Genomic DNA, 14,508 nt, shown 5'->3' with positions numbered 1-14,508 from the left:
CAGCAAGTTTTTCAGCGTATCTGGACGTCTCTTACATTTCAGATTTAAAAGGCGCGGCGGTGTATTGAGTCACGTGGGCGCTTTTCAAATCGAACCAATAGCAGAGCTCGCCAAAATGCACCCAGCAAGCATCGAGAGCGGTAAAATTCGATGTAGGGTCAGAGCCCGTACTGAACAAATGGGCCCAGCGTGAAAACCCGGCAGTAACGTAAGTTTCTCACGTCTTTGGAAGACTATGGGTGACACTGTCTGCGTGCGTCTGCATACGAAATTCTGGTAACTTTAACAGTTCCAGTTCACCTGCAGCAAGAGATCGTTCTTTCCAAAGATGTGAGAAACTTACGTTGCCTCAACAACAATAACAACAAATTTACTGAGTCCAAATATATGTTTATTTATCTTCATTTTTAAATATTTAATCATCATCATCGTCATCATTGGAGATTGAATCCCCTATGCTTGGACTTGGTAGTCTTGACAACGCATCACAATTTGCGTGTGCTCGTGTGTTACGATACTCTATATCATAGTCATATGCCTGCAGAGTCAGTGCCCATCGTTGCATTCTTGCAGCTGCTATGGTAGGAAAACCTAATTTCGGACCTAAGATTGCTAGCAACGGCTTATGGTCCATAACTAAGGTGAATTTCCTCCCATACAGGAAATCATGGAATTTCTTAACTCCAAATATCAGTGAAAGTGCTTCCCTCTCAATTTGGGCATAGTTATGTTTACTCGGGCTTAGAGTTCTAGAGGCATGGTCTTTCATCACCATTTTCAAATACATGTGAGAGAACAGCTCCCACACCATAACTTGAAGCATCGAAATCTAATTTCAGCTTCTTTGGATCATAGTGTTCAAGTAAAGTTTCACTACTTAACTTTGCTTTACATTTCTCATACGCTTTTTGACATTTTATAGACCACTTTCAGTCAACTCCTTTCTTTAACAATTCATGGAGTGGCTGCAAAGTTGTGGCTAAATTCAGCAAAAACTGATGGTAATACTGTACCATACCTAGAAATGATCGCAACTGTGCGACATTCTTTGGGATTGGCGCCTGCTTAATTGCTTGCAATGACGATTCTACAGGTCTCAATCCATCACCGCTGTATTTAAAACCCAGATATACAGTACTTGCTTTGACAAATTCCCATTTCAACAAATTAACATGAAGATTGTTATTACTCAATCTTTTGAGGACTTCCTCTAAAATATCAAGATTCTCATGAACATTATCACCTCCAATGAGAATATCATCTTGTTTACATACATATTTCTGAATACCCTCTAAGATACAATCCATCTTACTTTGGAAAATCTTTGGTGCTGACTTCTCACCATAAGGTAACTTAGTATAGGCATATAGGCCTTTGTGAGTATTGATGGTTAAGTACTTCCAACTTTCATCATCAACTGACAATTGTGCATACGCATGAGTCAAATCTAATCGTGAAAATACCTTTGACCCTGACAATTGAACGTACAAATCTTGTTCACTGTGTCTGCGTGCAGTAAACTCAGCGACATAATGTGCTGAGAGTAGTGTCCCAATGTTCGTAGCTCTACACGAGTTTATAGATAGAAATACACTACTGAAGTTCGTTTCCGATCTTAATATTTTACTATTGCATGATGTTGAGTCTTACAAAGGCGTTAACAAAGTGGGGGACTGCTCCCATCTCACTCCTATTGAAGTTGAGAAGACTTATGTTTACAAAAATTTATGTTTATCAACAAAAAAATCACGCACGCGCAGCGCGACGACCACTGCGCTTTAAGCAACATGCATAGCTGAAAGGCAGCTAGCCCCTCTTAGTTTGACCATAGACGCTCTTCCTCCCCTCTACTGACGGTCTTTCTCCCCTCTACTGTCTATGGTTTGGAGAGTTCTGTTAATATGTAACAGTTCATAAACAACTCCCCTCTACTGACGGTCTTCCTCCCCTCTACTGTCTATGGTTTGAACAGTTCTGTTAATATGTAACAGTTCATAAACAACTCCCCTCTACTGAAGGTCTTCCTCCCCTCTACTGTCTATGGTTTGGGCAGTTCTGTTAATATGTAACAGTTCATAAACAATGACAGGAAATGACTCAAGATAAGTGGAGTTTGCCTGTCACTTCTGCACACATGCAGAAATTCCCTTTTTCTTACCTCATTTGCACATTTTTGACACTGATGTGTTCATTTGAACAAATTCACATCTTAACCCCTACATCTACCTGTACACCAAATACTGAGACGGTAGCTTTGGCAGTATGGGAGCCTTTGTGTATGATGGACATACATCCACACATACCCACAAATATACAGACATGCAAATCAATTCAGCTTATACGATTTTGACCAAAAAAGGCAAAATTGCTCCAAAAATAAAAAAATTGCCAGGTTCATCACAACTTCAATACATCAAATCGAGATTAACCTTAGATACCTGTATACCAAATATCAAAGCTATCAGATCAGTAGTTTTTGGATAAATAATTTTTTTATCAAAAATTGGGAAAATTGCCCCAAAATTAAAAATATGATAATATCAATACAATTTGCACAAGCATGACTAAGGTCATCCTGAGGAACATGAATATTAACTTTCAGAGCAATCAGATGAGCGATTTCAGAGAACAAGATTTTTTGACTAAAACTGAAAAAAATACCCTAAAAATACAAACATGCAAATTTCACCCCAATTTCTGCACACATAATTTAGAATACCTAAAGGAATCTGCATACTAAGTTTTAACCAAATCTGACCAATGTAGTAAGTTTTAACCATTTGCAGGATTTTTCCTTTTTTTCCCTCATTTGCATATTTTTGGCACTGACATGTTCTTTTGAACAAATTCACATCTCCACCCCTAGGAGCACCTGCACACCAAATACTAAGACGGCAGCCGTTGTGGTTTAGGAGTTTTTGATCTGGACAGACTAACAGACATACATACATACATACATACATACATACACACAGACGCCATTTTGCCACCTTATAAGAATACCTCCCATTTGCATATATACATATGCATATATGGGAGCTAAAAATCAACATAGATACTACAAAAATTACCAATTTTACTGTTCCTGAAAGAGACATTACTTTGAAGAGCGGTACTATATCAAGGGATATAAACAGTTGCTTCACTAGGAATGTGTATAAAGCCATTGTAAATCTTTAATTCATCCCCCAAGGGCCAAGGCCAAAATTGTTAATCACAGTAATATTAAATGAGTTTATTGATAATTGGGATACTTTATACCTGTTACCGTATAAAATAACAATAAGAACATAGGGCCAAAGTCCCTGAAGCTACTATAGACATGGATACAAAATTAAGTATTTCCTGACTGTATGAAATTATCTCACTAAGGTCATCCTAGGGACATGTAAACCAAATATTAAAGCTGTCTGACCAGCGGTTTTGAAAAAACAAGCAACTCAACAGTTGACAGAGCTCTGCTGTGTTATGTAGAGAATAACCTTTTGTGACACATGTATTGATGAAGAAGGTGGATATCTTTGATAGCTCATTTCAGGATGGCCTGACCAAAAATGGAAAAAAATTCCGTAAAAATACAGATTTGCATATTTCATCAGACTATATTAGTCTATAATAGCAAATAAAAAAGAGTTAATTACATTCTAATTAAAGTAAACAAGACTTTCTTAAATCAAGATTTACGTCATAAAAAAACAGCATATCTGTCAGGTTATAAAGAATCTTGAGCTGGTTATCTTTTAATATCAGTATTTTCATCCTATTAACGAACTTTCAAATTAACATTGTAAGTAAGTTCTGTTGAATAAGTTGAGACTGTACGTACTCAGAGAAAGCACACTGAAGAGACAAATGTTTGAAACTTAAGAAGTTCAAGGTCATCAAAAGCATTATACGGAATCATGTTACACTTTCATTGCACTGTTTACACAGATTGCATAATTGCTATAAATAGCACATGAGGAATCTTACAGCCCAGCTTTACCATAAAAACCCTATCACTTTGACCACTCTTTTAATTGACCACTCTATTTTTTTCCTCAAAAAGTAATCTTATTTTATCCTTACCAACTCAACCATAAATGGAAATAAGAACTTTCTCTATCTCTATTTATTTGACCACCCTATCATGACAAACTATTATGAGCAATTTCTTTTAGATAACATACATGGTGGTTCAGAATATATCAAAGTTGGGATTCAGGAAAGTTGCCTTTACATGTTTTAATCCTCAATTCACTATGAACTGTTAAAAAAAGTTGAACTTTCTGATAATTCCACACTAAAATTATTTTGGCTTTGATGATTTCCTAATTAATTCAATTATTTAAAATCATATTAATTATTTTTTTCTGGGTGAATTGATAGGGTTTATACAGTACAAGAATTACATACAATGTAAGTCAAACTTTGACCAAAAATGACAAAAAAATTCCTTTAAAATACAGATTTGCATATTTCATCACAATTTGAACAAATCTAAGCTGGGTTATCCCTAGGGACCTGTATACCAAATAACAAAGCTGTCTGACCAGCGGTTATGAAGAAGAAGATTTTTTACCAAAAACACCTTTTTTGGCATTAATTTGCCTATTTTCAACAATATCAAAAAATTAAAAAAAACAGTTTCTCAAAATCACATTTTTTATCTACACAACAAATATCAAATCAGTAAGTACTGCGGTTCTCAAGATATTTGAGTGGACGGACGCCTCACAAACGGACATACATACATACATACATACATACATACATACATACAGACTGACGACGGACGCCGGACGGATACCCATCCCAATAGCTTCTATAGACTATAGTCTATAGTAGCTAATGAGAGCTTTTCAGTTTAAAATACTATATAATATTCTAACAATGATAACCTGTCAACAATGACAACATCAAGAGTTGATTCTGAGAAAAGTACATTCTGTGAGAAAACTGATGAAACTTTACTTCATCTTTTCCATGATTGTGAAACTATTGGAATTTTGGGATGGATTATACATGCTATGGGGAAGAAAATTAGGATAATCAAATATTCCATATGCAAGACAAAATCTCGGTAATGAATACTTTACAAAACTGTTAAACTTTGTTATACTTGTGGCAAAACGACATATTTATACATCAAGTTGTGAGAAACAAAAACTTGATCTGTTGGTTTACAAAAAATATCTTCAAAATATTCAAAAATAGAATTTCCCTTAGCTGTAAGAAAAAATAAACTGCATTCACATATCAAAAAATACCGCAATTATACGGTGTCGCTCACATTTGATCAGAATTGGTACATACCAGTATGGGTACCAAAGATCAACAATAAATGTTGTTTCTATTTGTTCAGTGCAGGAAAATTCTACGTTGATGTTATGACAATAATTTCTGCACAGTACAACCAGAAAAACAACAAGAATGACAGAAGTTTGACATACTGCTACAGAGAAATTGATGTTTTGATCAAAAAAGGGCAAAAATTGTCCTAAAAACACAAATATTGAAATTTCACCACATTTTTTGCAAACAGCTTCTCAGCTTGTCAAAAGATGATCTGCAACATTTCGCGAAATCTATCAGCAATATAAATCACTGGGCCATAAGTAGTTACAGCACGCAATCTTATTTGCGCTAGTGATATGGATGTACATTGTATCTCAGACAGTGTCTAACTAAAAAAAATACCGAAATTATACGGTGTCGCTCAAATTTGATCAGAATTGGTACATACCAGTGTGGGTTAACAAAGATCGACAATAAATGTTGTTTCTATCTGTTCAGCGCAGGAAAATTCTACGTTGATGTTATGACAATGATTTCTGCACAGTACAACCAGAAAAACAACAATATTTAAACCAGAAAAACAAGAATGACAAATTTAAAGTAATTAAGGTCTGAAATTTTAGGTACTGGAGGTCAACTTTAGCAATATGCATAGCTGAAAGGCAGCTAGCCCCTCTTAGTTTGACCATAGACGCTCTTCCTCCCCTCTACTGACGGTCTTTCTCCCCTCTACTGTCTATGGTTTGGAGAGTTCTGTTAATATGTAACAGTTCATAAACAACTCCCCTCTACTGACGGTCTTCCTCCCCTCTACTGTCTATGGTTTGAACAGTTCTGTTAATATGTAACAGTTCATAAACAACTCCCCTCTACTGAAGGTCTTCCTCCCCTCTACTGTCTATGGTTTGGGCAGTTCTGTTAATATGTAACAGTTCATAAACAATGACAGGAAATGACTCAAGATAAGTGGAGTTTGCCTGTCACTCCTGCACACATGCAGAAATTCCCTTTTTCTTACCTCATTTGCACATTTTTGACACTGATGTGTTCATTTGAACAAATTCACATCTTAACCCCTACATCTACCTGTACACCAAATACTGAGACGGTAGCTTTGGCAGTATGGGAGCCTTTGTGTGTGACGGACATACATCCGCACATACCCACAAATATACAGACATGCAAATCAATTCAGCTTATACGGTAACCTCACATTGGTATACCAAATGTGAGTAAAAATGGGGACAGTTTTTGAAAATTGCAACTTAACAACTTTTTACATAGAACATTTTGTGAACTTGAATCTGAGATCCTTACCTGTTACATTACCTGTTACATTATGATTAAGGGCACACTGGCTGTGACATGTGGCTGTGTAACCGGCCAAGTGTTGCAGCCAGTGTAGCTTTAAAAAAATAGACCAGGTCTTATGTAGACAAAGGCATTTCTGTTACCAGAATGTGTTGTATACTTTTAAAGAAACCCAATAAAATGTATTAAATACAAGAAAGTGAAAGAATTTCCAACTATATCGTTAAATGAATTTGCATGTATATAATTGTAATATCAAATATCATATCATGTAGCATGGACTATCCATAGACAGACTGGTCATGATCTGGATAAATTTATTTGTCTTAACCTTATAGCCCCCAGGGAACAAAATGTATGTACAACCTACCTTTCCTGATCGTAAGGCCTTGAATACCATTCGCACAATGATGGAAAACCAGAAGACATGTAAAAGCTGTAGGATTGCCAAAAGGCCATTAAATATCCACCAGGAGGTGTAAGGACCAATGATTTCACGACTCTCAACGGCTGAACTCTTTAACACACTAAGAAAATACAAAAAATATGGTCAGGGACAGTGTGCTCATATTTGGTTTGAATTGGTCCACTCAAGAAATATTTAAACCACAAAAACAAAATTGACAAAAGTAAATAAGGTCTCAAACTTCAGATACTGGAGGTCATCTTCAGCAACTTCATGCATAGCAGAGAAATGTTTCAATTCAGTCCCTCTTTGAGCAGGTCTGCCAATTTATGTAACAGGTCATGAACAATGACAGGAAATGACTCATAAGCTGACTCATACTGCCACTACTCCTACACATAATAGGTACAACTGCATAAACATAGGAGCTCTAACTCATGTGTAGGCTGAGCCAAAAAGAGTGCATTTCTTACTCATGAGGATTTCAAATATATTTTGATTCATCAGTTTGGCGAACCCTCTCTGAATTTGCATTTGCAATGATCATGGATTCAGAGACATTTTGTATTACTTTGAGGTATGTAAGAGTGCCTTCAACAGCAATGAGTTACAAAACCGAGTTAGACTACAAGTCAGAGTACTCGGACTTGCATACTCCGAGTAAAACTGCTTACTTGGACTTGTATACTCCGAGTACACGACCTACTCGGAGTTGAATAGGCCGAGTTACACTTGCTTATAGAAAAACAATGCTGAAAAACACAGGAAATATTCGATCTTGTGACAAAAATTTGCAAACAGCATACACAGTACATGTACTTCCAGTCGCTCAGAGAAAAGAGTTGTTAACATGATGTCTGATCTCTGATCTGTGTATCTTTGTACAACACGCTCAAGTCATTGTCATTGTTGAGTGTAGCTACTGTAATGTATGTTACTGTGATACCAATACTATGTACACTATTACTTCTGTAATATCGCCCTCTACGTTGAGTCTTAGAAATAAAGTGAGCGACCTCAGTTTGAGGCACTCGTTGGACAGACCACGTTGTGTCCCGTGTCAATACATCACAATGGTGTCAGGAGTTGAGGAAAATGTCTCAATCCAACATCCAGCTGAAACCTCCTACACATCTAAGTTTAGATGGTAACGTCGCACAGAACTGGAAAGAGTTTCGACGTAGTTGGGAAACATTTTCCACGGCAGCAGAGCTGAACAAAAAAGACGAGGCAGTACAGGTTGCCACTTTCCTTCATGTAGCTGGTGCCGCAGCACAGCAAGTGTTCGACACATTCGAGTTCACTGCTGGTGATGAGAAGAAGATAGAACGAGTGATCGCAAAGTTTGCTAGTTATTGCGAGCCGAAGAAAAACATTACGGTAACCCGTTATTTATTCAACTCCAGACAACAGAAAGTTAACGAATCTTTCACGGACTATTTGACGGCACTCCGCATGCTGCTCAAAGACTGCAATATCCCTCATGCTTTGGCGGATGAATTTCTCCGAGATCGCATCGTATGTGGCATCAGAGATGAGAAAGTCAGAGAAAGACTTCTCAGAACCTCACATTACAAAAAGCCATAGACACCGGCAAAGCAGCCGAAATATCCGCAGAGCAGATGAGATCGCTTTCAATCAATGGTAATACAGGTCAAGTTGATGTACATGACGTCGTCAACAAGTCTGGAGGTAAACAGTCATGTGGTAAGTCAAACCAGAAGTCTACGCGCAGATCAAACCCTGATAACAGGCAGTGTCCGAACTGTCCATATGATCACGATTCTGGGAAATAACCAGCATATGGCAAATCATGCCGGAAATGCGGTAAACCAACCCATTTTGCAAGTAAGTGCAGAAGTACTAGTCAGCGAAACAACCAGTCTGAAAGGAGCCTATGAAATTTGCATAAAAGTTCGTGTTAGAGAGCCTCGTTTTCGTTACGCTGACCGCCACTGCAGTGAGGGATAAAATACGGCGAAAGGGTGGTCTTTAAATATCGACGTGCAGCAAAACGTACAATAGCTAGAACTATAATTTTTGCTTTCAGTTGTAGCATACATACTAATGATTTGTTTTCCTTGGGTAAACTCACAAAAGTTGAGAAGATTTTATTTAAATCGCTACAAAGTGGGTGGCGAGGTCGACCCGCCAAATGCGGAAGTAAACTTCACCTTTTTCGTAAAACAGCTCGATAATGACCTTAGAGGTCTTAAGCCAAGCCGAAAATTTCAGAAAATATTCATTTAACTATTATCAACATTTGGTGAAATTTTCATGACCGTGCGACCATGGACATGTATTTGCGGCAGTGTTGAATGTTGGCATGCAGTTACCATATCGCTGTATACGTAGATCTCGAGGGTCTATGAGTATACGAAAACCCGTTACGCTACGTACACTCCACGCTGTTTACCGCGACCAAACCACTTGTAGTTCACACGGCGCGGGTGTTACACGATTAATCTTTCATTTTTTTTCAAAGTTTACTCCTATAATCTCGGTCACTGATGTTATATATAAATAAAGTATTTAATTAATGTCACATTATGACCATCAATACTTAAAAAAATTTTTTGCTAGTTACATGAGTTATAAAATGTGCCAGTCTAGTTCGAGCACGCACGGTAATGCTAGCAGGGATGGCCGCAACGCGCAGCTGTTTACCGGCTATCATTCTAGCCGCATCTATATTCACGTACTCGTGTGCGGGATACAGAGTAGCCGTATTTATCCACGGAGATTTTTTGCAGTCGATATTATTTCCTACAGTTTTTGTATGCTTGCTAGCTACTAGAATGCGAAAACGGAAAAAATCACTCATAAACGAAACAGCACTGCTAGTCAGTACGACGGGTGTCTACCACTATACTACGTGTACGGCCGCAGACAGTGATAAACGTAGCCCTTCTGTCACCGTAGTGTTTTTTTTTCCATTTGCACTGTCCACGACTTTACCGAGAAGCCAGCCATGCAGATTGTGTTGGCCAGTGAGGTAACACAAGCTTGCAGTCTTGCTTCCTCGTCACAATCATTGAAAACATAAACAGAACCGAAAAAAATCTGCCAAGTTAGCCGGTGAGGACCGAGAAAGAGCTGAAAGAGTTTACGTGTACACTCACACTGCGCTGTAGGTCGCCATGTTAGATTTAACACATGAACGTCGCCGCATAGTCAACTTCAACGAGACTTATTTCAAAAACGGAGGCTTAAGCCACTGAGATTTTTTCAGATCGTATGGACCTACTCAAGATACGTCCCCTCCCTACTTCTCATGGAAATTTGACTTTGGATATGCTTTTGCGGCAGTGTTTAGTGAACGGCATTTTCGGTCGCTCGAAAACCATGAAAATAAGGCTAACGCAAAAACAAATCGATAAAACCCCATAAAAAATCATCGGCGAACACTAACTAAGAGTACAATTCAGCCGCTAACTGGAAACAGGACGGATGCTAAACGAAGGCTGAGATATCTGCGGATAAAATTCTGGCGAAAAATGCCATAACCGTCACTCACTGGCTAGAGGGCGCTGTTCGAATTTGAACTAAATCCCTAATTATGCATGCAAATGAAGTACCCTCCTTTCAGACTGAACCGACGTGTTTCTCCCGCAACACAGAATACTGCCCAGCAGCAGATGGCACGAGTCAACCGTAGACAATACAACCCACGTAGCCAGCGCGCAGTGAAAGCAGTTACCCATGAAGACAGCGGTGATGATGACGTACCATTTATGATTGACACTTTAAATGTTAGAACTCTTGAAACTGAAACTGTTCACAAACAAAAAGACTGGTCTCAAAGTTGTCGCATTGGAGACACCAATGTATCCTTCAAATTAGATAGTGGTTCACAAGTTGATATTATTCCAGTGTCTATATTCAATGTCACTTTACCGAAACATGTCAAACTACAGCGTTCTAAAATCACTTTAAAGTCGTACAGCAATCACTTGATTAAGCCCATTGGTCAGATTGAGTTACCACTGAAAGTGAATAGATCAGAGTTGAATGGCAAAATTGTACACAGTAAGCCTGTTCCTATCACATTTCAGGTTGTGAAAGGTAATGTTACACCTATTCTGGGGAGAGATTCTTGTGAAAAGTTAAATCTCTTGAAGAGGGTGTTTAGTGTACAACCGTCTGATCCTGTCCAGAATGGCAATAGCAATGTTATTCAGCCTGGTTGTGCGTCTGATGGTGGTAAAAGAAACCATGTGTTCTCATCAAATGGTGTAGACAAATCAAACCGAAAATGTACTGAACGAGCTCAAGAATTACTTGAACAAAACAGCGATTTATTTGATGGCCTTGGTTGTTTGAACAACTGTGAATATGACATACAAATTGACCCAACGGTCCCCCCAGTCCAGTTACCACCACGACAAATCCCTCATAAACTACGAGACAAAGTTAAAGCAGAACTGGATCGAATGGTTTCACTAAGTGTAATCAAACCTGTCACCGAGCCGACTGAATGGGTTAGTCAAATTACAGTGGTCATGAAAAAGAATGGCCAAGTTCGCGTATGTCTAGATCCTCAAGAACTAAATAAAGCTATCCGTCGTGAGCACTTCCCAAATGCCACATTGGAAGATGTTGTAACGCGAATGCCGGACGCGAAAGTATTTTCTAAATTCGATGCCACGTCAGGTTATTGGCAACTTAAACTTAGTGATAAAAGTGCCAAGTTAACTACATTTAACACCCCCTGGGGTAGATATATGTTCAAAAGAATGCCCTTTGGTATTAGTTCCGCGAGCGAAATCTGGCAAAGAGCCATGATTGATGAATTCGGGAAGTTAGAAGGTCTTGAAGTAATTGTAGACAATATGTTACTACAAGCCAGCATGATAGATACCTCAGTCAATTCCTAAACAAAGTACGGGAGTCTGGATTAAAACTCAACGGTAACAAATGAGAAATAGGTGTTGGCAAAGTTGAATTTTCAGGTCACTTACTGACAAGTGATGGACTGAAACCAAGTCCAGACAGAATAAGAGCCCTCACAGAAATGTCTCCACCGAAAAATAAATCTGAGCTTCAAACATTTCTTGGAATCATGGTTTACTTAGCAAAGTTTGTACCAAACCTTTCAGCCCTTACAGCACCATTACGTGAGCTTCTTGCTAAAGGCGTAGAATGGAGCTGGGAAGACAGACATGATGCCGCTTTCAATAAATTGATTGATGTAGCTACAAACACACCCGTCCTAAAATTCTACGATGCTAAAAAGCCGGTCACCATTTCTTTGGATGCCAGTAACAAAGGCTTTGGAGCAATGATATGCCAAGACTCTCACCCTGTTGCTTATGCATCACGCAGACTCAATGACGCAGAAGTGAACTACGCTACAATTGAGAAAGAGATGAGCGCAATTCTCTTTGCATGTAACCGTTTCCATGACTACATATTCGGAGACAAAACAATTGTAGAAACCGATCACAAACCATTGGTCGGTATTTTTCGGAAGCCACTGCATAAACTCAGTCCACGTTTACAACGCATGCGCATGAATCTTCTCAGATATGATCTAGAAGTTGTTTACAAACCGGGCAAAGATATGCCTATACCGGATGCACTTAGTCGGGCCCCACTCGCTGATACTCCACCGCAATCTGATGATCGCGAAGTTCTAAGTATCATCAATCAACTGCCCATCTCAGACCAAAAGTTAGAGAAATTACGAGATGAAACTGCATGTGATCCAACGCTGTTGAAAGTCATCAACCTTACCATATCAGGATGGCCAGACAACAGAATGCAAATTCCTGATGAAGCCAAGCCTTATCACCATATCGACATGAAGTAACATATGCTCATGGATTATTGTTTCGCAACAACCAAATCATAATTCCCTCAAGTATGCGTCCTGAAATCATGCAAAAATTACACGCCAGCCATCAAGGAATCGTTAAGACAAAACAAAGAGCTCGCTCCATCATATTTTGGCCGTGCATTAACAATGAAATTGAGGACATGATCTCTAAATGCTCAGTCTGTATGGAGTTTCGTCCTAAACGCGAAAAGGAACCCATGATTCCCCATGAAATACCAAGTTCTCCATGGTCTAAAGTTGGTACTGATTTGTTTGAGCTAGGATCAGATGACTACTTGATTATCATTGACTACTACTCAAAATTTCCAGAAGTAATCAAGCTCCCAAACAAAACCGCAAATGCAGTGATTTCAGCCACTAAATCTGTATTTGCTCGAGAAGGAATCCCAAATACTGTCATTAGTGATAATGGTCCATGTTATGACAATCATGTTTACCGGAAATTTGCTCATGACTGGGAATTTGACCATATCAAAATCAGTCCTGGTTACTCACAATCAAATGGTCAAGTTGAAAATGCTGTCAAATCAGTCAAACGTCTGATGAAAAAAGCATACAAAAGTGGCCAAGACCCTTATGTTTCACTTCTAGAGTTTTGTAATACTCCACTAGATGGAACAAATGGATACTAGTCAATTGTTAAAGAGTAGAATTCTAAAGTCCAAACTTCCTACTGCCGAAAACTTGACTAAACCTCACATTGTTCCCCCCATGACAAATAACTTGAAAGCTAGACAGCTGAAACAGAAATACTACTATGACCGCACAGCACTGCGTAATATTGCACAGCCTAAACCAGGTCAACCAGTTAGATTTCGTAACCCACATGATAAATGGGAATATGGAATAGTAAAGGATTCACTTCCACAGCCTAGATCTGTGTTAGTTGAAAATCAGTCCGGAAAAGTATACAAGAGAAATCGCAGACATATGTATCCAACATATGAAAATCCACCTCCATCAGATCCACTTGTTAATGATGATGAAAATCTGGATAAATCTTATTCTGAATCTGTTCCAGTTTCTAAACGTCCCTCTGAATGCACATTTTCAGACAAGTCACATACTACCAGTACACCAGTCAAAACTAGTTCCCATGCAAAACATGATCAAGTGAAAATCCGATCAGATATCACAACCCGTACTGGCAGAGTATCAAAAGGAAAAGTTCAGTTGAATTTATAGTTTTCTCTGTGACAAATCATTCACATACCCAGTTTATTTGCCATGCCAGTTTTCTAGTGTTTCCCTGTTTCTTGCCGGCTGTTGTTCTTCTTTTTCAGTGTTATAAAAAACTGTCCACTTACGACTTTAGCACATTGAATCAGTCATTCCGATTTTCAGTCACCCACTTGTAAAAAAGGGGCATGTAATGTATGTTACTGTGATACCAATACTATGTACACTATTACTTCTGTAATATCGCCCTCTACGTTGAGTCTTAGAAATAAAGTGAGCGACCTCAGTTTGAGGCACTCGTTGGACAGACCACGTTGTGTCCCGTGTCAATACATCACAGCTACCGTCACACAAATTATGAGTTTGTCTTGTCTTTTCGTTTTATTACCGGATCAGATCGTGATTTGATACATGACTTAATTGAATTGGACACAACAACGTTTCATGATCACTACGATGCATCACGGCGAGTTATTAGAACACGGACGCCATTATT

General features: G+C 38.6%; 1 protein-coding gene across 3 annotated transcripts in view; it reads right to left on the bottom strand.

Annotated features, from left to right (window-relative positions):
- LOC139141338 (ceramide synthase 6-like) overlaps positions 1-14,508 on the bottom strand; it is a 281,300-nt gene that overhangs the window by 28,097 nt on the left and 238,695 nt on the right. For 2 of the 3 annotated variants that reach the window (XM_070710972.1, XM_070710974.1), the window contains one exon: positions 6,959-7,115. The exons of the other annotated variant lie outside the window; for it this stretch is intronic. In XM_070710972.1, the coding sequence (XP_070567073.1) occupies positions 6,959-7,115 (157 nt within the window). The remainder of the gene's footprint in view (positions 1-6,958; positions 7,116-14,508) is intronic. 3 annotated transcript variants of the gene reach the window in all.

Source organism: Ptychodera flava, chromosome 9 (genome assembly GCF_041260155.1).
Source record: "Ptychodera flava strain L36383 chromosome 9, AS_Pfla_20210202, whole genome shotgun sequence".
Lineage (NCBI taxonomy): Eukaryota > Metazoa > Hemichordata > Enteropneusta > Ptychoderidae > Ptychodera > Ptychodera flava.
This window is presented reverse-complemented; position numbering and strand designations above follow the sequence as displayed.